The 23388-nt window shown below is 36.5% G+C and overlaps 2 protein-coding genes across 2 annotated transcripts; both read left to right on the forward strand.

Annotated features, from left to right (window-relative positions):
- Positions 1–1303: 1303 nt before the first annotated feature.
- On the forward strand, positions 1304–9431 carry LOC136676873 (VIP36-like protein). Its single transcript, XM_066654141.1, has 8 exons — positions 1304–1542; positions 2305–2423; positions 2865–2982; positions 3647–3729; positions 4046–4207; positions 5487–5601; positions 5846–5962; positions 6331–9431. Exons 1-8 carry the CDS (start codon positions 1344–1346, stop codon positions 6471–6473), a joined length of 1056 nt encoding a protein of 351 aa, XP_066510238.1. The 5' UTR covers positions 1304–1343; the 3' UTR covers positions 6474–9431.
- A 2738-nt stretch (positions 9432–12169) lies between these two features.
- Positions 12170–21567, forward strand: LOC136676905 (leukocyte surface antigen CD53-like). Its single transcript, XM_066654187.1, has 8 exons — positions 12170–12443; positions 14007–14084; positions 16360–16548; positions 17501–17575; positions 18049–18153; positions 18254–18349; positions 19350–19433; positions 20605–21567. Exons 2-8 carry the CDS (start codon positions 14028–14030, stop codon positions 20671–20673), a joined length of 675 nt encoding a protein of 224 aa, XP_066510284.1. The 5' UTR covers positions 12170–12443; positions 14007–14027; the 3' UTR covers positions 20674–21567.
- The last annotated feature ends 1821 nt before the right edge of the window (positions 21568–23388 follow it).

Here is a 23388-nt window from a genome sequence, read left to right on the forward strand (position 1 = left end):
CAACATTTTAAAAGTTAAAACTGAGAAAGTTTATTGTATTTGGAAAATATTTGCCCATTTTAAATTTGATGCCAGAAACACATTCCAAAAGGACAGGGACTTGTTTACCATTGTGTTGCATCACCTTCTTTTAACAACACTCAACAGAACAACGACACCAACACAGAGGTGTCGTATACAAACTTAAGGATTTTGCAAGAAGTGGGGTAGAACAGCCATTTGTGTGCAGTGTGTAGCAGGCACGTGCACAGATAGACAGACACCTAGTGGTGCTCAAGCACCTACCCTTTTGCCCTGATGAGAAAAGTGCCCTTTCGTCTGAAGCCCAATTATTTTTATCATTCATCAGTATTTAAAAATAAAAATTACTCTCTCTGTCATCAATTACCCCACAGGTGTTTTGAATTCTGACGGGCATTTTTTGTGTGTTCTTCTTTGAATTCTGCCGCAATCAGATCCGCGGCGCGCACAAGCTCCCGCCTGGCCCCTTCCCCCTCCTCCTCCGGTTAGCACCCATGCAGTGCTGAAGGCCGGGCCAAACCACTGCTACACACTTCTCCTCTGACGCACAGCATCAGACAGAGAGATAATGACAGTGTTGTGCAATCCCTGACGTTGTTTACTACAAGAGTAACCACAACACTACATTATAGCTTTGGAAACATTACGTGGCTACTTGCCCGAAGTTTCCTTTAAAAAATAAGGGGGGGTTGCATGAAGGCGTCACACCCACTGAAAATGCTTGCATTACAAAGAGCATCTATGTATAACTTTTATTTATTGTGTTAACAAAAATATATGTAAGTAAATTATCCAACTGTGTTTTTTTATTAATCGTTTTGGCGATGGGTGCCCTTTTTTGGCTTGAGCATCTACCCCCACAAATGTCTGTGCACGTGCCAGGTGGATAGAGCAGTAGGGAGAGCACACTTGGAGGCACCAGTGCTGATTGTCCCTAATGTGCAGACTTCAGAGAGTCCTTCGTGTGGTATGTGATGGCCTTTAAGTTGTCAGGACCAATGTCTTAAAGTATGTCATGACCACAGATGTAAGAGCAATGGGTTTGTAATCAAGAAGAAGAAGAATCATCCTAAAAATTGTTATAGATTTTCAGCACTACGTCTCTGAAAAAGAGTGAGTGCTACTTTAATATAACGTAGCGACTGTAAGTGTAGGGCTCACGTTGATTGGCTCTACCTAGGCCGTGGTGGAGAACGCTCATTGGCTGCAGCTTATATTGACAGCATCGTTGAACATTGAGCGCTGCGCTTGAAAGGTAACAGCCCAATGAGAGCAGAGGGCGGAGACCAACGGAGAAAAGGGGGAGGGGTTACGGCGTCGAGATGGTGGCCCACAGAGAGAAGTTGAAGAAATATCACGGGTTTTGTTTACGATTTGCAGAGATTTGGGGCGTTTTGGGGGGAAACATGTGCGTCTTCTTTGTGATATTTATGTATCTTTTCGGTTTAAGCTGCGGTAATAACGCATACGAGCCTGAAGAGTTTCTAAAGCGGGAATACTCGCTCATAAAACCGTATCAAGGTAACGTTAACCGCCGTTAGAATTCTCCTTTCCACCTTAAATGGTAACTTGCTGCTGTTACAGTGTTCCTCTGCACCATGTAAGATTTAGAACTAGAAAGCTACAACTTCTTGTGTATGTTTATAACAACTCATGGTTAAGTAGAAGTACTATATTTTTTAAACTGGGATTTCTTGCCGAGTGTACTGTGATTTCGCAACTGAACGACGGTGTTGTAACGTCGATGGAAATCAGAGTACAGATTTGTATCACCTTAGTTTATTGTTTAAGTATGGCTAATGTCGTGGATTAATATTTTCTAATGTAAAATATGTTACGTTTCCCGAAAACAATTTTGTGTAAAAGTTCACAAGCCACGTTGCCGGTTCAAACGAAGATTAAAATGGTTACCAATAAGTTAATATAATGTACTTTTGGAGTGGTTCAATGGAAATACTAAGTTCAGAATAAACACTGATGTTAGTGAATGTAATATGACGTCATAATCGAAGAAATATATGTATATACTCTGCATATAGAGTTGACAAATAAAGAGACCCATCCCGAATAGTTATTTTAACCCATCCACTTAATTAAGTTGAAGATTTGAAACTTTGGCAGAGATGGCTATAGCTTGAAATGTTAAATCTAATTTATTTTTACTGCATTATTTTCAAAAATTAATAGGCTAAATTTATTGAAGTATGGATTTAGTTTATAAAAAATACTTCTCCTATATATCTTCATGTCAAGTGAAATGTTCCTGTGTTTGTATTTGTGTAGGTTTGGGCTCCTCTAGTTCTTCACACTGGGACTTACAGGGAAATGCCATGATCTCTCCTGAGCATGTGCGACTGACCCCAGATCTCCAGAGTCGACAGGGTGCTGTATGGAGTCGACTTGTGAGTGTGATTCACACTAGTACAGCATACCAAATTTTGCATAACTCCTGCATAATGAGTGAAATTTGTATAAAATGCATCCATTGGTGGGAACAGTTGTTGAGTACACACAGTTTATATAATCCCCAAAATAAAAACTAAAATGAAATGGGACCCCAGAGCAGCTGAATGTGAGCTTCACTTCACCATGCTCAATGGCAAGCACAGGCTAGAGGGGTACATCCCTGTGTTCTTGGTCTGTGGTACAGTGGAACTTTGCTATCTGGACTTATAGAGCTCCATCAGATGTCTTTAGAATCAGATGGGAACCTGAATTAATTCTAAAATATCATCATGACCTACTACTAATTTTGGCTGAATTTAGCTCAGTAGCAGCACACTATGTCCAAAACAAAGCATGATTAATAATTTTTCTTTCTGTCTGGATTTATGTACACACAGCCATGTTATATAAGGGACTGGGAGCTCCAGGTTCATTTTAAAGTCCACGGACAAGGGAAGAAGAACCTTAATGGTGATGGACTGGCCATATGGCTGACGAAGGAGAGAATGCAAGCAGGTATGCTTTTATTTTTTAAATTAAAACCTCATGAGCAGTGGAAAAGAAGTGAAATAAACAAGACTAAAGTTTCTAAAATCTCTAGAGGGGCCCAGTGGAATTGTTCCTAGAAAATCTAACTGATGCAAATTGATTTATTTGAGAGTCTAATAACTTTGCATATACAATACATTTTGAGTTGTGATTTAAAAAAAAAAAAGAATTTAAATACATAACTTGGAGCTGGACGATATGGCCAAAATTTATATCATGATATTTGTTACTTCAGGTTGATTACAATTTAAATCTGATATCGATATGAATAATATGAAAGCGAAAAACGTAAAAGCATAACAGACACTTTTTTAAAAATACCCTTTTACTTTAAAATGTATTGCCAAGAACTGATGGCAGTGCCCTGTAACTTGTCAGTTAGTGACAGATGCTGTAATAATGTGTACTAAAATATTGAACGTGTTTAAAAGTCATATATAGTTTTTGTTGTTGAATTATTGCCCAGCCCTAATATAACAAAAGTGACAGTTTTATCAATGCAATATGAAGTTATTTACAGATGTATTATTTATTTTATTGTTTGAAATGTGTAAACATGCTCCCTATAGCTGATATGTTCATGTTCTGTGAATTGTTTTTTATTCCCCCCTGCTACACACATCCCATCAAGGCCCTGTGTTTGGGAACATGAACCTTTTCACTGGTCTAGGCATATTTGTGGACACATATCCTAATGAGGACAAGCACCAGGAGGTATGTAATTATTTATCAGAGAGCTGTGTTCTCTTGCACTCTAGATTTTTTTTTTTATTATGTACATTTTAATATAGCCTCACTTTTATAACATGCATCAGTCACTCTATTTACTGGGTTGAAATAGGTTAATAGTTACAGTTTTTAATGTTTCCACAAGATGTAATTTTTGGCCTTCTTTTACATCTGTTCACAGTCTCAATAGTGCATTTCCCAGTCTGAAGTTAGAGGTGGGTATGTGTGTTTATCGTAAATAAATTACGTTATAATATAGGTCTCTCTCTGTGTCTCTGTGTCTGTCTCTTTGTGTGTGTAGAGGGTGTTTCCCTATATCTCAGCGATGGTGGGGAATGGATCATTGGCTTATGATCATGATCGAGATGGAAGGGATGTGGATCTTGGTGGCTGCTCAGCTTCTGTCCGCAACGTTGACTTTGACACGTTTTTGTTGATCAGATACATCAGAAACACTCTCTCAGTAAATATATATATACACACACACACACACACACACTTAATCTTTATCAGACTTTCTCACCTGGTGGGTCATGATTAAAAAGTTGGGGCATGGACTACTCCTGAATAATTTTATTATTATTATTATTATTTTTTTTTTTTTTTTAAATGCTTAGCTATTCAGATATCTTGTAATTTCTGCATAAGTTGTACATTATGTTAGCTGTTACCATGATAATGTGGACGTTTAATGAAAAAGTAGCTGGAACAGAGCTTATCTGACCTGCTGCCATGTGGATGGTCAGAGAGATCAATACTCACTGTTGTGTTATAGTCTGTCTCTCGCTCTGTATTTGTGTGTCTCTGTCCATTATTCACATCTCCAGTGGTTGTGACCCACCTGTAGCATTTACTGGCGCTACCTTTTGTTTGTGAATTAGGATCCATATGTAACAAAAAATGAAGCATAAACTGTGAGCTCATCTTTGTCCTTAAGGTCAAATGGCCATGGAACAAATAAGTATCTGAGATAATGGTGGTGAAGCTGAGGTGATCTGATTCAGAAATATCCTATATTTTTCTATTCCCAAACGATATGGCAAAAATGTAGACCGAATACACCAAATGTTCATTACTGTACAATATTTATATTTTATATATATACAGCTCTGGAAAAAAATAGACCACTACAAAATTATAAATTTCTCTAGTTCATTGTCTGTAACCATTTATCCAGTTCACGGTTCCGAAAAAGTTTCACCCTTGGGAGTGTTTATTTAAGAGATGCAGCCTGATCTATGGCGTCAGATCCCGTTAAAAAATTTGCGAGTGGAGAAATTAATTTAATGCTAGGTAAACCACGTCAAGCAACGAACAGTGCTTTCGCAAACAGGAAAACATTTCACAGGAGGAAAATACATTTTGAGTGAAAGAAAAACCTACCAGGTTCTCCCTGCGCACGAGGGAAAGTTTCTGCACGTGTGTAATCACCATACCAGACAAAATACAGCCCAAAACAATAAATACACACACAAGCATTTCAAACCTGTTATAGTCTTGTATACATTCTCACATTCATGCGGTCACCCGTTCATTTTCTGCAATAGCATGAGTATACGCACCTGATAGCGTTTAGCTGGCTGTGCTAACCGGAAATGGAAAAGAAGGTTTATTGAGCTCTGTTATCGTTTTTGAGCAAAAATTTATCAAATGAAACAAATCGATATCTTATTATCGCCCAGTACTAGTTTAACAGCATTAAATAACTCAATTAAAACTTACTGCTGGTGTCTTCCACACAGATTATGATGGATGTAGAAGGAAAGCAGGAGTGGAAGGAATGTCTGGAGGTCCCTGGTGTCCACATGCCTCAGGGCTACTTCTTTGGAGCCTCATCACTTACTGGGGACCTTTCAGGTTTGACCAGAATTTCTTTCTTTTTTCTTTTTTTTTTTTTTTTTTGACAACCAGTGTTTCTTCCCCAGGAAATACCACTACAGTACATCAAACACATCAGATGTGCGTCACTTCTGACTTGTAATGTAAATAATCAGATTAAGAAAAAAACAGTGTGTAATACAGAATGTTCAGCTTTTCAGCAAAAAAAAAACTATTAAGAAAAAAATGTATATATAATATTTATATATTATGAAATTTCCAGACAACCATGACTTGATTTCCTTGAAGCTTTTTGAGCTGAGTGTGGAGCGGAGTCTGGAGGAGCTGGAGAATGAGGAAGAGGTTTTGATTCCCAGCGTCGACTACAGAGATATTCCTGGTAACTCACAGGCATCATAAACATTTGAAATGGCAATTCACAATATCCATTTATCTTTTAAAATTTTTATTTTGGCTGTAGTTCTTTTGTGGTAAAGATCGAGAAAGATCATCCTCAAAGCTGAAATTCTGAGAAAGTAGTTTATGCATTTTTTAATTATGATTTTTAATTGGTTGAAACTGCTTGGAAAACAATAAATAAAACACTTCCTTAGACCAAGGAGTGACGTATTGTACACTCTTAGGACCACTTTTAACTTTATTAAGATTAAAAATGCCTGTTTATAAAATTCAAATTTAAAACTTGTATTAATTAGGCTCAGTTATTTCATATTACTCATAAACCCTTTGCTCTTACTTTTGTTGCAGTGGAAGTGGTGGACGAAAGGATGAGCACACTCACACTCCTTTTCCTGTTCATTTTCTCCGTGGTGGGACTGGTGTTGCTGATTGTTGTGGTGCTTATCATCTACCAACGCTGGAAAAACCGTAGCCGAAAGCGTTTTTACTGAGTGTGAGACGGACTGTGGGTGCAAGGGAGACAAACTGAGGGAGAGGTAGAGAGGGTGTGTATGTGTGTGTGAGTGAGTGAGAGAGAGAGAGAAACTAGTCACTGCTGCAACAAACTGACCGTTACCTCTGAAGTGCAAACTAGATACCGAGCCATATATGACCCCTACTGAGAGAAAACCAGCCGCCTTTTAAGTTACTAACATTTTATAGCACATTACAATGTGAAGAAGTGTGTGTGTTTGATTGTGATTGTGTGGAGATCAAGCCAAGGTGAGGTAAAAGCAGTTTCCTCTCTTTTTTTTTTTAAATTTATTTTAAAATTTAAAATTATTTTAAAAATTATTTAATTTTATTTTGTGTGTGTGGTGGAAATGTGAACAGATGTGGTTAAACAATGTATGGAATTTCCCTTTAAATGCTGGGTTTGTGTTAGTAATCTGTAATCATTTTGACATGAAAGGGTTTAAACAAACGTTTCTGCTTTCTGCCAAAAAATTTGTGTCTCCTGCTGTGAACCTGGAACCCCACCACCCTCCCCCAAAACCCCCAAATTTGCTCTGGTTCAGCTGGAGTATGTGTTTTGATACCAAGTACTAAACTTTCTCTTTTTTTGTTTTTAAAGTGTTGAACAGGGGGCAAAATGCACTGAAATCAATGTTTTTGTCTGTCCCAGTCATGTTAGTTATTTTTAACAGCTTATAGTCTGTGAATTGCAGATGAAGTTATTTCTTTGATCCACATTTTTCTTTGGGCTGGAATAGATTTGCTATGGTGATTTAGAAGGGCCGGGTCATTATAGTCAAACCTATGATTTAAAAAGTTTTATGTTAATACTGTGAAACAGGTGGTTTTTTATTGAACAGTAAGGTGTGCGCAGGGTTGAACTGGGTTAAATGGGTATGGCGAGCTAAGAACAAATGAATCTGGCATATTGCAAGTCACATATGTCCCTCTGGGGCCTTATTTCAATGCTCTGCTTGCACAAAGTGCATGAAGTGAAAATTTCTACTAGTTATTTTGTTATAAGTGGAAAACAAGTATTATTGGGCTGATTCATGGGCGTGCCTACAGGTGGAATTCTGTACCCATCCAGAGGTATCTGCCTGTCCAACAAAACAAAATGAATGAAATTAAATTGTCGTCGTCTGTGTTAATCCTTCGTTTGTCTGCAACACCCCCAGGTGACAAATGTGTTTTTGTGGTATTCTGTAACTCTAGCTCTTCTGGATTTGTAATGAAATGGTCTATAAGAGAATGTGTAATTGAAAGCAGGACAGATAGGTCACATTACTTGGCCACTTCTATACTGCGCAGATCAGAAGGATGGTAGAAAGGGCAGCTTTAGGAAAAATTTAGAGGACACCCCTGAGTGTATGATTTACATACTTTGGCTACCAACAGTTTACGATGCATCTGTTGAGGATTGTTTAATCTACACGATTTAAACACCACCAACCCCCCCCCCCCCTTCGAAAAAGTGTGTTCCATGCATGCAATTGTTCGGATTGTCACTGTTAAAATGGTTTCACTTTTCAAATGAATGTTTCACAACAGCCAGAGGTGGAACTTTTCCAGTGAAAGCACCTCACCGGGTTGTTTTTGTTATTAGTCGGCTACTTGCAAGTCATCTTGTCTTCCTATGACCTCTACTACCTCGGCATCAGCCTTGGTTTTTTTAAAGCTTCTCAGGACCTGGGCAGATGCATCCCTAAATATTGTTGATCCATTCAGTGGTGTGTCCATGCGCTGTTCAGAGAAGGATAATGTTCTGTCATAGTGAGCTGGAAAGTTGTTGCCATTTAAAAGCCTTAAACAAAAATAAAACTGAAGCAGATCTGTAGCTACTGCCAGCATCTAATCCAGTTTGGATTATCAAAAGGAAGTTAGCCTTATGTCACTAAGCTGCACATGGTTCATTCGCAGTGGAGTTGTAGATGTTTTTGTCATTGTCTATTTACTTGAGTTTTGTTTAATTTTGAACAAGTTGTATGTTCAAGGGCAGATTTTATATCTCACTCTCATCAAATCTGTGCTTTCTGAAGTTGCTGGATCTGAAAATGAAACAGAATATATTTGGCCAAAGTTTAGTCTTTTAATTAATACCACTATTGTAAAATCACGTGTCTGTGTCAAATCGTTCTAACGAATTTTTTTTTTTCATAGAAACAAAAAGTTTCAAAGCCAAGTTAATTTAATTAGCATTTTACTGAGAATTAAAAGCCCAAATTCGTCCCATAGGTTTAGCTGTGTCTTGTATGTATTAGTTACAGGGTCATGAAAAAAAACTATACTACATTATGAATAATTGTCCATATTTATCAAAAAAGGAATAGGGTAGTTAACGTTCCCTTGCAAGTTTGTTGAAATTAACAAAAATATCTCCAGCCAAATTCTTAACAGTAAATCTGCCTTTGTCCACCAGAGGGAGCTGATGTAGAAGTTCCATTTGCAAAAATGTGGACCAAAACTTTCTCAGATGTATACGAATGAGTTTAAGACTTGGCTAAATCAAAGAAAACCAATAAGAGAGTTTACAACTAAAAAAATGGAAAGAACAGACCATTTCTTTAATTTCTAAATGATCTCATTTGTATTTGTACAGCGGCTTGGTACAAAATAAAATGACAATACCGAATTAATAAACACTGTGTTTTTCACTGTGCCATGTTATTGCAGTTGTAAAAAAAAAAAAAAAACAGCCCATTCTTATTTGGCCTTGCTTGTATTTCTCTGCGTTTTGTGTGATAGGCCACTGCTAAGTCTGCATCCTTGCAGTCCTTGCCAATGGCCATTGTAAGTGCACTTGGAGTCCCTACAGCCTCATTGTCCTTGTGTGCAGGTAAGAGGTATGTGGAGAATGTTAGGATGTAACTGACTGGGGCCCTAAATTTATTACAACATTCGAGGTGTCACACCTACTTCTCTGCACTGGTAGTTATGTAAAAGTGCTAAATGTGTAATATTTGGGTCTAGGCTATGAGCTTAATATTTTAAAAGTTTCTGTCTCACTTTTCTGTGAACGCCCTGAAGCCCAATATGGGGGAAAAATAAATGCAAAATTGTTTAAAGTGATATTAGAAATATATTTTCCATTGTTTTGATGTGTTATACAAGCAGAAAAAAATGTGGAAAATAGACTCAAGAATGCAGATTCTACTTTTTCGTTTCATCTTACCATTCAGGGCTTCAGTATTTATTTGTTTTAAAATTTTGGGTGATCATTTGTGCGGTGATTCCATATTTGTCAGGGGTTGCTTTGACTTTGGCCAAAATACCACAAGGATCAGACAACACAGCTCCTTTCTCCCCCTTTGTCTAAACAGCCGTGTTCAAAAAGACCAGTTTCAATTCACTGTGTAATTATAATCATACACAAGGTGTATAAGATGTAAAATATCCTATGCCAATCCTTTAGAGCTTCACATAGGGCCCACCACTCTCTTCCTACCTGCAGCCACCAAAATTACTGCTGAATCCTACACCTCAACACTAAGGATGCTGTGGGCGTTTATGATCCAGTCAGCAACTGGCTATTCTTAACAACTTCTGTTACTCATTGAGCCCAGCCCATGAGTACCCAAACCAGCTGAATTAAGCCCACAACACCTCCGGAAGGCTCAACAGTTAAGTCTGGTGTCCCAGACCCAGCTTTACAGTCCTACCTTACTCTTTACAATCAACAACCGTAAATCCACACTGGCCTCCCTGGTGACTAAGGCTGTACCTAGCCTCACTGGCACCGTTAAAGCCTGCTCAGTGCCACCAGTTCCATGTGAACTTACATGCATCATTATCAGCAATCACAATAGCATCTCTACAGTGCGTTTCCCCAAGTAATCTGTGCTCTCCTTATCCACAACCACTGACTAGACCTTTCAGCTGTTTCTAATAACTCCTTCAAAGCCCAGCTGCCATTATTTTCTGGCCCCTGATGCCGAACTGCACCAGCAGGGATAATAAAGGGTTATCACAGAAAAGAACTGAGCAGGGTCATTTGCAGCATGTTATTTTGTCCTTGTGTGTGTGGGAACCAGAACCCCGATGGGTCTGTGTATATTTTCGTTTGGATTTGGAAAACGCTTTTCCATTTTCTGAATTGAGAAATCAACGGAAATGAAAACAGGACAATATTCCACCTCTGTGTTCTTTGGGGCTGTAGTGAACACCTCACAAGTCATGTGGCCAATTTTCTCTTCAAGCTCAGTGTGATGGCTCTGGAACTTTACTCAGAAACAGGCAGAACTCAGCATCATTCCACACACACCATATATCACTATGATTTCAACCTGCTGCGTAACTTCACATGACATCTGTGGGCCCTGCCGTCCCCATGTAGCAGCTCCTGGATATTTGAGGTGACTGATTCAGCACAGACTTTTACTAAAGTACAAACTCCAAGGCTGTTTCTACTTGTAGTTTTAAACTATTCCACCATGCCACTAAACCATTCTACACACTTAAAGAGGACCCTAATTGCCAATTTTTGTTACATCAGCTATCCTAGATACAAGACAATTATGATCTCTTGGATTCTTGATTTTAAAAATCTGTAGCATCACCAAAGACCAAAGCTGTGCTCTGCTGATATACTGTAGATTCATTTTTAAGGCATTTCTAAGAAACAAAGCAGATGTATGTATCTATGTATTGTACTGTGCCCACCCTGTTGATCAGGGGACTTTTAGAAATAGCCCAAATGGGAACAACAAAGGTTAATACCACAGATTTTTTGCATTTTTTGACAATTCACAGCTTCTTAAGGGCATCATCTTTTGAAGAAGAGTTAAGAACAATGTAACAAATCTATTTAGTAATTTGCTTCTACTTCTGTCTGTAATGTAGATATAGCTTTTGGCCCTTCACTGCTGTTGAGTAGGCTAATTTGGCTTTACACCTTCAGGATTGTTTCACTTCTCCTTTGGCCCTGAATGTTCAGAACTGGCTGATGAAACTGTCACCACTCAGTCACCCACTGAGTTACGAGATGGACATCTAGGGGAAACTTGGGCTATTTATATCTTTGTTTCTGGCTAACAATGTTCTGGTAATGTTAATAAGTTTCCCAAAATTGTATTCAGGAACTGTTTTGTTCTAGCAGCTCAGCAAAGTTGTAGCATTTCACACGCAGCTTGTAGTTAGATTAACTTGGACACTGATCAATTTTTCTGTAAAAATGACTGTTGAGCTGCTAGTGAGAAGTGAGTGAGAATAGGAGTTTTGAGAACAATTCATACCCACCCACAAAGATGTGAGCCATTCTGAGATTAAAAAAATTTAAGATTGTTGACATGTTTTCCAAAACCAACAATGGTTTTTGTTTGCATTGGTTAACCATAGCTGTAATGTAATTTTAAGCAGGATTGTACTGTGGCATCTGATTCTGTCTACTAAACATGTAAAAGCTGTTGAAAATTGTCTGAATGCAGTTAGGTTTTAAAGAGCACCGCAGCAAAGCTGCGGTTTTCCTTGCTGCACTCTGCAGCAACCAGACTGTTTTTAGACATGCAACTAGCCATTTCTGCTTTTTTCTTCTACTAGAGGAGAAGCTAATGTTAGCTATCCAGTTACATTAGAGGCATGACGGTAATATATTGGGTGTGAATTATTTGTGGTCTGTTTTTCACTTTTTCCATGGTATGTCTGTCAGTGTGGGTCACCATGGTCTTTTTTTGACGACTGTGTCATACAGAGGGTGGTTTGGAGGCGTCATTTTTCTCACTGATCTGTGGTCAGGTCTAGGCCCACGCTGTAGCCAGAGAAGGTAGAACCGAGGTAGGGGATGTGGCTCCAGTTCAGCATAAAGAAACAACCATGAAGGAGGAAGTGAGCTAAACTGATGAGTTCCCACAGACGTCTGAGCAAAAGATCGAGCCAGCAAAGTTGAACCCTCACACTCCATAACCATTTAATTTTGGTGTCCAATCATCTGAGGCTTCTTCTGTGGTCTGAGGCATCTTTTTAATCAACAGGTGAGAGAATCATTAATTTTTTGGCACTTTATTATATTGGGTAAATAAATATTAACAATAGCATGAACCATATCTGAAGAGTCTATAAACACTTTTGGCTCCAAAAGGAATTTCAAAATGTACACATTTTTTAAAATATCCATATTTCACTGGTTGAGATATAGTACTTAATGTAGTGTAATATAATTCTTTCACTGGTGTCATTTTAGAATCCTAATCCCACCAATGGATTTCAAAATTCTTCTATAATCCAAGGTCTGTGACATAAAGAATGATGGACAGCATTATAATGTGAAAAGATTGATTGTAGAAAAAGTTGTGGGCCTGTGGATTTCTTTGCAGTGGTGGTAAATGTGACTAGACATCTCCATATGTACTACACCATTATAGCATTTCATTTCCGCTAGGCAATTGGCAGTGAACTCCACCACATTAAAGATTTTTATATGAAATAATGGTGATGGACAATAATGGAAAATGTAGCTTGGATGTCAAAACCATTAGCAGTATTTTCATCACCAATTCATGTATATATTTATTTTTTTGAGTTAGACATCTGGATCCTTTCATTACTACCATCACCAGTTCTGACTCTGTTCTTCTGTAGAAAGGAAATATTTCACAACAATGAACTTGCCTAACTCTGTTTATATCTTAACCTTGTAATTACGGAGAAACGTTCATGTCTGAATGTTGATCGGTTCTCACTGGTAGAGAATACGTTGTTCTGTAGGATGGTCTTTACCTCACAACTTTGACAGCGGTACTTTAACTTTATGTATCTTTACCCAAAAAAAACAGTCACAAATGTGTCCATTTTTGAGTAGTCTGAACACCACAGTGGCATAGACTAATGATCCAAATTAAAAAAGTTAAAATTATTTGGTTTTTAATAACCATTTTTTTTACTTTGTACCCTTGAAAAGACCTTCCTTTCTCAATAAAAGGAGTACTGTCTCTCTTGAAAAGGCCAAAATGTTCATACAGGGTATTTTACATTTGACAAAGTTTGTCAAGATCATCTCTGGGGACTTTTTTCGTTTCATTTATGTGTCCAAAAAAAGTACAGAAGCTGCAAGAATATTAGACAGGAAATGTGTCATTTAAAACTTTTAACACATAAAATGGCAGTAAAATGTGTCTGAATGATATGACTCCACCCTTAATGTGAGAAAAGGGAAGTCAAGTTTCTGAGTCAGTTAAATATCCTGTTCTTTATCAGCAGCTTTGTTGTTTTTGGTGCTGTTTGTTAACTTCTAGGCACATGACTTCCAGCAACCAACCTCACTTTTGGTTAACTTATTTTACACATGACGTCATTTAGTACAAATTTAACCCACTCTTGTCTAAATGTAAATGCACAATATTAAAGCTAAGTCCCATCAAAATCCTGACAGTAGAGAAAACCTTCACGAAAGTGTATGAACTTTATTTCCAACAGTGTTGGATGAGTACATGCCCAAATAATTTTGGCCATATGGTAAACTGCCTACTGCCAACATGAAGGTGTTTCTGCACCGTTTAATGTCACTAATGAAGCTGATCTTGTTTTTTTTTTCTTAGGGCTGAACGGGAGAAAGAAAAATGTCCTGTCTTAAGTGCCTGAAGTACACCATGTGTGTGGTGAACTTCGTCTTCTTTGTATGTATTCCTCAATAAAACCCACACAGATTCACAATAAACTGTTCTCATTCAGGAGTGTTTAGTTATGTTCACATGAGATTAGTTTAACTACACTTAAAAGTAATGTAACATTTTGTTACGTGAGTTAAATTATGATTGACGGTCAAATTAAACCTTAATATAAGAACGTAAATGCAATAAAAACAAAATAATAATATTATTATCAAGTTTAAAAAATATATTGTTTTAGCTCAAATCTTGATTTAATTTAGAAAATACAAAGAAATAGTTCCAATGTTCTTACTGACCAAGCTGAATATATTTTGTAAATATAAAAAAAACGTAGAATTTGATTCCTGCAACACACCTAAAAAAAAAAGTTGGGACAGAGGAATGTTGACCGAAATGTTACACTTTCTTTCTTTTTAATTGCACTTTTTAGTTTAAAAAATGTAATTATTTTTCAGTTTTACATGAGAAACTTTGGCCCATTCTTGCTTAATAAAGGCTTCTGCTGCTCAAAAGCACAACAGTTGAAATCTGATTCCTCTCATCATGATGTGCTACAGGAGATAGATCAGGACAGGCTTTGTCTTGCTGAAATGACCAAAAACATTCCAGAAAAAGATGTTGCCTTTTTGGCAGCACATTTCTATATAAAATCCAAATATAACAGGCTTTTGTGCCTATTGTTGATAGCAGTCTGGATGATCCACTTTGTCTTTTGCCCAGACAGCTTGACATCCTCTTTTCATGAAAAGTGTTGTTTTTTTATATAAAAAACCATGGACTCCTCTGACCATCTGAGATGATCTTGGGCCCATGAACTCAGTGGCACATAATTGATGTATACCTTTCTCCTAGTATATCAGATTTGCTTTTTTGATGCAGCTGTGAATTGTTAAGTGACAGTGTTTTTCTGAAGCACTTCCGAGCACATGTAGCTTTATTTAAAACTGTAACATGACAGTTTATCTTGCAATGTCATCTGAGAGCATAGAATAAGAATAAGAATAATTGCTGGCCTTGCTTTACATGGACTAAGTTTGGGTCTTTGTGAGACACAAAGAGGCACGCCACAAGCAATGGCTAAACCTTTGTCGGATGATGGTGGGCCACTGCCATAAACAGTTTAGGGATTCCTCTAAATGAGCTAATTAACAACTCCTTCCAAAGTTGAAGCTGGTGTGATGGAGCAAGGAGAAAGCTACAACATACAGGACAGTGGCCCACCAGGATCAGGACTGAAAACCACTGCTGTATACATTTTATATTCACAGGATTAGTGTAATGCAGGGGTGTCCAAAGAGTATCTCGTTATTATGAGATTCTTTATTATGAGATAAGCATCTTATTATGAGTTTATATCTCGTAATTATGAGATGCATATCTCGTTTTTATGAGATATGTCTGTCTCCATTCTATCAGTAATACCATTACTGTTCTGACACAAGAGCCACTGTGATGGCGATGATCCACCGACATAATTGCCGACATAATATGTCGTTATTATGTGAGAAGTATCATGAAATTACAAGATACTTATAATTACGAGATATTATATTACGACATAATATCTCATAATAACGAGATGAAATTGAAATTCAGTAGTATTCGGTAGTATTGAATTCAGTAGTATTGAAATGAAATTCAGTAGTTATTAAATATAAACTGTTTTGTACATTTGTGTTTTTAATATTTTGAATACACTGTTATAAATAATTTATGAATAATATATTTGAAAAGAGAGACTGGCCCTTAAGAATTTTGTTATGATCCAGTCCGGCCCCCTTTGAAAAAGGTGTGGACACTCCTGGTGCAATGCTTAAAGAGTGTGACATGACTTCTCTATAAATTATTAATTATGTTGTTAATTGTCTTAATTACTTTGCCCTTTACTATTTTTAACTATGTATCCAGCATTAAATTGCGTATTTGTTTATATTTACAAAACACAAACAAGTTAGTCGGTGAAATTTTTTTGTCTATTAAAGAAAGCTTCAAGAGAATGAACAATTCAGATTCATGTTTTTGTTGCATTTAAAATACTGTCCGAACTGTTTTGGATATGTGGTTTGTTAGTCATTCTGTCTAATAATAGCCCTGTGAAGGGTATCTTACTCCCTTGCACCCAATGATTCCGTCCCTGAACAGGACAAATTGATAAGAGACAATGTATGAATGGATAAGAACATCTGGCAGTTGGTAAAAATATTATACCTCTGTGTTAATTTAAATTTGTAATAATTCTGAATTTGTTGTTTTGTTACACCCGTCGGTATGGCTCTTACAGATGTGTGGTGCTGTGATCTTCAGCCTGGCGATCTACTTAAAGACAGCATTTGATTTCTCATCCCTTGTGCCATCATTCCCAGCCGTGAATGTGGTCAGTGCACTCTTTATCTTGGCCATCTTCATCACCTGTGTGTCCTTCCTGGGCTTCCTGGGAGCTCTCAAAGAAAACCGCTGCCTCCTCATTTCTGTAAGTCCAATTTCTAAATTCATCATGTGTTAGACCTCCGATAATCTCAAATTACCAGTCTCTCTAGGGAGATTGTGGTAACTTCTTACCCTTAGCATGTCCAAGAACGTTCTACTATATCAGAAAAATGGAATTTTGTCTGGCACACAAAATAACCAGGCACTGCTTTTATGGTACTACACATACAGAAAGAAGCATTCGCATTTAAGGATATTTCAATGCGAAGAAAGCACTACACAAAATTGCAGTTACACAGAGGCACAGATAGCCAATCAGAATTCATGAGGCAGAATCTAAACAGACTGGTTAATGCACCAAGAATATCAGACAACAGTTTCAGAGTTAGCAACTGTGGCTAAGACTAGCTCTGAGAATTTATTTTTACATATTAAGCATTGTACACATAAAAAAGCATGAGGATGAGTGAGTGAGCTCCAAAGTTCCATGGATTGTGCCACATTTTACAGAAAACAAGGTACTGTACAGGCACATTACTGTTACTAAAAGTAAAGACAGTTTAAATGTACCTTTAAAATGTGGTTTTAAAGTACAGTTGTGTTTCTTAAAGTTACATTAAATTCTCTTCTTCAGAAGTAGTTGTAAATTTTCATTATAGAACTATGTCAAATTAAATAAGAAAAATATTTCCTGAAATCAATGCAACTTAAAAAATCTACAATTAATATAGAATATGATACAATTATGCCATCTATATACGAGTACTGGATGTTGAGGATACCACCACTTGACAGTTTTTCTGAGTGTGTGGTGTATAAGCACCCAGAAAATCTGGAATTTCTAATAACATTATTTATCTTGTTAATACTGTTATTATTTATCATGTTAATACCATTTGTCAACTATATACAGAAACACTGAAATATATAAATATATAATTTATTATTTTACACTTAAGACAAAAAAGCAAAGTTTTTTTTTTGTTTGTTTTCAGTTTTTCATCTTGTTGTTCCTGGTGATGCTGTGTGAGCTGGCCCTGGCAACTGTCCTACTCATGTATGAAGAAAAGGTAAGACATCCATAGAAATCAGATAAATCATCATCTTCTTTGCCACTTAATCCACTTCAGGGTTGCGGTAAGATGTACACTAAGATCTGAGACTTGTTTACATACTGTGTTATGTTAACATTTTGATTCTTCTGACACTACTGCACTAAAATCTGACACATGAATCTGTGATGTAAGTAAAAATGTACTATTTACACTTGAGGCCATATGTCCCTATCAAAGGGATAAAGTACCATCTGTCATGGTATGGGATTTATTAGTGTCAATTGATACCAATATACAGACATAGTTCAAACAAATTTAATGGTAAAACCTCATGTTTTCTTGTTTAATAAATATCAAACAGGTTTGAGGTTTCAATGAAGACTAGTTAAATGAAATAATTAAGAGTTGAGTGTTAGAGACTGGGACACAAATGACGTTGGAGTAGAACAAAGCCAGCACAACTCAATGTATTTTTTGTCCCTTTGTAGATTGAAAAGACCATTGGTAAAGAGCTTTATGCAAGTCTTGAGAACGCAGTTCAAGCCAGAACAGAAAACAAGTCCAGCATTGAGTGGGATACTGTTCAGAATAAGGTAAGTATATGTTGGGTTCCTTCTGTTTCAAATGGACAAAATCAAATAAAAAGATGAAACTTAGGAATCTGTACTCTTTCTCCAATCTCTTTCACTACAGCTACAATGTTGTGGAGTAAAGAATATGACAGAGTGGAAACCCAACATCCCGAGATCCTGCTGCAAATCTGTAGATTGCAAAATCTACTGGGAAGAGGTGTGGCTCCATTCAATTCTTCTTCATTTATTAAACTGCAATAAAACAATGCTCAAAAAACAGGGCTTTTAACAAGATATGTATGTATTCAAGATATGTATTATTCCCTTTGTCGTGACAAAAAAATGTATATATTCATTTATATATTTATATTTATTTTTGTGTGAATTTAAGTGTTTATACTTACTATGGTCATCCATAATATTATGTCCAGCTCCATGTTTCTAAATTCAATGCCCATTCTTTCAGCTCCACTGACCATACAGAAGCACTTTATAGTTCTGCAATTACAGACTGTAGTCCATCCATTTCTCTGTAAAATTTGTTTGCCCCTTTTTCACTGCATTCTTCAACTGAGAATAGGCCACCCAACAAAAACACAACACAACACAAACTGTGCAGATGAGCTACTGTCTCTGACCTTACATCTACAAGGTGCACCAGTGAGATAAGGGAAAGTGAGTGGACACAATGTTTAAAAACCTGAGCAGAACTGCTGTGTCTGATCCACTCCTACCAGTGCAACACACACTAACACACCACCACCACGTCAGTGTCACTGCAGCACTGAGAATGATCTACCGCCCAAATCATATCTGCTCTGTGGAAGTCCTCACCATTTAAGAACAAGGTGACATGGGGCAAACAAAATATGCAGAGCAACTGGTGGACTGCAGTCTGTAATTGTAGAAGTATAAAGTGCTCCTGTATGGACGGTGGAGCTGAGAGAATGTACTGTGAGTGTAGAAACAAAGTATATATACATATACATATATAATATGTACATATATATGTACATATATATATGTACATATATATGTACATATATATATGTACATATACATATATATATATATATATATATATGAAGTTAATATGCTAAATCCATTTTTGATTACAAAGTAAAAGAGCAAAATCTTTATATTATGTAATAACTTGGATGACATGACAATGTGCATATATTGATGTAAGATTTATTTTGTAATGTTTGTGATTTTAGGGCTGTTACTCAAAAATGAAGCGTTGGTTTGAAGAAAACCTCCTGAGCACTGGGATTGGGGTCATTATTGTGTGCAGCATTGAGGTAAAGACCCATTGTTTCCCTTGAGGCTAGTGGATGAACCTAATTATTTTAAAGCTGCGTACTATGCAGGAAGTTTGTATAACTGCATCAAAGTGTGTTCCTATTCAGATAATACTGAAGGATCTGAGGGAGGGGTGGAATCCAAAAAGCTAATTTTGCTAACCACATCTTGCAGTGAAGAAAAAATTCTCATTAATATGCATGTCATGGTACTTGCTTCTACTAACTTCCTTTCATTGTAGCCACGTTTGGCTTTAAATGTTACAATTAGTTAATCTAGACAGTAGACATTCAACACCAAAGCATACATTCTAGAGTGATACAGCACTTATCATTTTTGTATTGGTGCATTCACAGCACAAGCAATGAGAGCAACAAAGCAGTCAGATGTCATTCATTTTGTATAGGACTGAGCAACACAGCAGTGAGCAGTGACACAGCACTGCAGCCATCAGAGCAATGGGAAGAGTTCCACTCCCTTTAAATTTAGGAAAATCAGAATTGACATGGAAGAAAGACAACCAATCAGGAGCTAGGTCCTTACATGTAATGTATTGTGGCTTAGCCTTCTTTATATTGACGCTTATTACTTGAAAAATATAGTTTATATGAGCACAGTTAAATTTACTACCTGCCAACTCACGTGTCAATGCCCCTAAGTGACCCTGCAAGAACTATGCAAGCAGGGGCATGCAATTTTTTCGCTCTTGTTCTGAATGCAGAACAACACTGCCTTCACATGCTTAAAAACTGCAAGTCATATTAGATATAGTGCTCATAGAAAAGTCTGTGCTTATCATGGCTAACTTTGCCTTTATTTCCACTCAAGCAAGACCAGGTATATTTGAACGGGGCTAGACCTCTAGACACAAAGCTTAAAAGCCAAAATAATATTTATAGCATTGTGTTAAAACACGTCCTTAATGACATGTGAGACCAGTGCTCTAAGTAGCTATTCTATTGAAGGGTTTCACTTTCTTCGCCGACATTGTGTTTTGTGTTAAAATGTTTCCCTATTCATTTTTCAACAGGAGGATGTCTCCTCCTCCTTTACAAAGCTTTGTTCTGGATAAGAGCATTTGTTAAATGCCATAAATGTAAATGTTAGTGTTCCTCTGATTATGGACTAGTTTTTTTCATATATCTTGTACCTGTGTCTCCTCTCATGCAGGTTTTGGGCATGTGCTTCTCATTGACCCTCTTCTGCCACATCAGTAAATCTGGACTGGGATACAAGTGAAGAGCCACACTTTCCCTTAACTAGAAAATGTCTAGTGTGATTAATCATGTTAACTACTCTACATGCTTAAGTAGGTTAGCCAGTATAATTTCTGCATATGAAAGCTACAGTGGGATATAATTATTTTCCACTGTTTTATCATTCTCGCTGTATGCAAGCATGAAATCCTTAAGTTGTAAACAACAATGCAAGATCATTACAAAACTGTAAACTGACATCTTGGACATCTATTTAAGGTCTTAAAATGTCACTTCAGGCTTTTTACTTAAAGAAGTGATAAACTGCACGTCATCACGTCATATATTGATCGACACAGGGATTTTATAGAGACATAGCAAGCTACAGTTACAGTTATTTTATTCTTGTTTAATGAAAAACAAAAAACAATCCTTATTTAGCTTGATGTAAACGACAAAGCTAAATATTAATTTGTTGTACTACTGAGGATAACCTAGCTGGTAACCTAGCGGTTTTCTCAAAATAACCCCATGCTCTTATTTTCAGAATGTACATATTTATAAATTAAAAATGTTAACATTTCGATAAGCAACAATTGTAAATAGATAAAACATAATTACATTTTATTTCTAACAATAAATGCAATATTTCCTAAGTTTTTTGGTTTGGTTTTTAGTGTCATTTCACTAGCCATTACTATGTCAAACAGTGCGACATATCACTTCCTGTCACGTTAAGTGTTTTGTGTTGTGAAAAAATAGCACCCATACAACAGAGACCTGACTTCCTGACGGTGCTGTTTAGAGAACTCAGGCAAGTTTCATCTGAAGTAAAATTTAAACAAGGCAATATTGCTATTTACAGCAGCTCCTGTCCTTATTTAAACGTGCAAAAGACAATTTTCTTACCACTACAAATAAATTGTAAAATATGAAAACATGATTAATAAATATGCATTTGCAATGTCATATACATTTTGTGTGAAACCTCTCTGAAATCTGCACTTTGGCCTGGAGTGCCTATATTGCTCAAAGTCACCTTGAATAATGCCCTACAAACTCTGGTGGCTAGGTATTGAGCTAAATAACTGCAATAAGTATTTAAACATTTACAATATTTTAAATATTTTTATCAGATTTTTAAAACCTGTGTGTTATATTTATATGGCATTTGAAAAACCTGAAATATTTAATGGTGTACTTCATGAATGTTTGTGAGGTGGTGAAAAATTCTGAACCAAATTCAAATCTCAAATCTGACTGTTACTGATCTCTGACCAGGTCTGTACAGAAGCCACAACACTAAAGCGAGAGTGGGTATCTCAGTATTTTAATGAGGCTGTGGACTTCCATTACATACAGCACTGTCTTATCTTATTATTTATTTATTATTTAATCAAGTATATATTATTCTTGTCAAGAAATAATAAAATTGAGTTTGATAACAGTAAAATCATTACCCTTAAAAACGAATTCAGTTCTTGTCATGATCTGAAAGTTTTGTTGTGTAACAAATATAATTTAAAAATAATTTTAGTACAGGATTTTTTTAAATTAACATTATGGAAAGTTAGTTTTATTGACATTAGGGGGAAAAGCCCTGTTTAATTTGTCTAAGTAATATAACATCGGGCAGATCAGGACAGTGTACGATCGAGGTCTGCTCATAAACTACAAAAGTGAAATATACACTGTAATGAAAAGACATTCGAGCAGCTCTTGTGGTCCTGAAAGGATCTGACAAGACTACACTATAACGGTGACGTTAACTAACGTTACTAAACACAAGCACATTTACATATTAAGCAAACTATTCACTCTCTGGGGATGTGGCTTTAATAAGTCCAGAAAACCTCTTTGTTTTTATGTAAATATTAAACAGAAAAGTTGTGCAGATGAACTGGTCCGAATGGTAGTAACAGTCAGATGTGTCCAATGTGCTGGTGTAAGTTAGACAGATGAGATGACTTGCACATATATTAATATCATCGTTTACTTCTGAATTTCAATTCAAGAAACATGACATCACCTTCAAACATAAGCCTCTTGGTTTTTTTCTATAATTTAAACTAACTTCATAACTGAATACAAAGAAACAGCAGCACCCTGTAATGAATGTCAGTGAGTGACAGATGCTGTAATAATGAAAATTGAAATATTGAAAATGTTTAAAAATATCAGTTATTGAAACTTTACCTTTGTATATATTGAATTATTGTCCAACCCCACCTATAGCAGTTCATTAGATCACATGGGGCCCAGCCTTTTCTCTCTCTACCAGCAACCACAACATAGCCAGCTCTTTTCAGGGATTATCAGGTAGGCACAGTGAGGCCAGGTGCTCCAGACCCAACCCCGTCATTTAGACAGGAGAACACCGTTGATGCTACAAGCTCAAAAATAATTTTTTCTTGTCTATACATCAACACTTCTAAAGATTTTCAACTTTTATATAGTTTTCCAAAAGGTTTGTTTTCAGTTATTTAAAATCCTTTTTAAATATGGACACAAGGTCAAATAGCACAGAAAAAGCTATGATTGTATAAGTCCTAATGCACCTTTTAAGGTGGAAATTGGTGGCTTCTGGGAGGGAGGACAAGATGAAAACTTTGAATATTAAGACTAGCTTTTACAAAAATAATAATAAAAAAATAGAATTAATATTGTAATTTACTTATCTTTTTAAATAAATTTGACCTGAAAAAGAACTGAAACTCTCTCCCTTGTGAAGTATTTTGTTAAACGAGTGAATAAGAGT

Source organism: Hoplias malabaricus, chromosome X2 (assembly GCF_029633855.1).
Source record: "Hoplias malabaricus isolate fHopMal1 chromosome X2, fHopMal1.hap1, whole genome shotgun sequence".
Taxonomy (NCBI): Eukaryota; Metazoa; Chordata; class Actinopteri; order Characiformes; family Erythrinidae; genus Hoplias; species Hoplias malabaricus.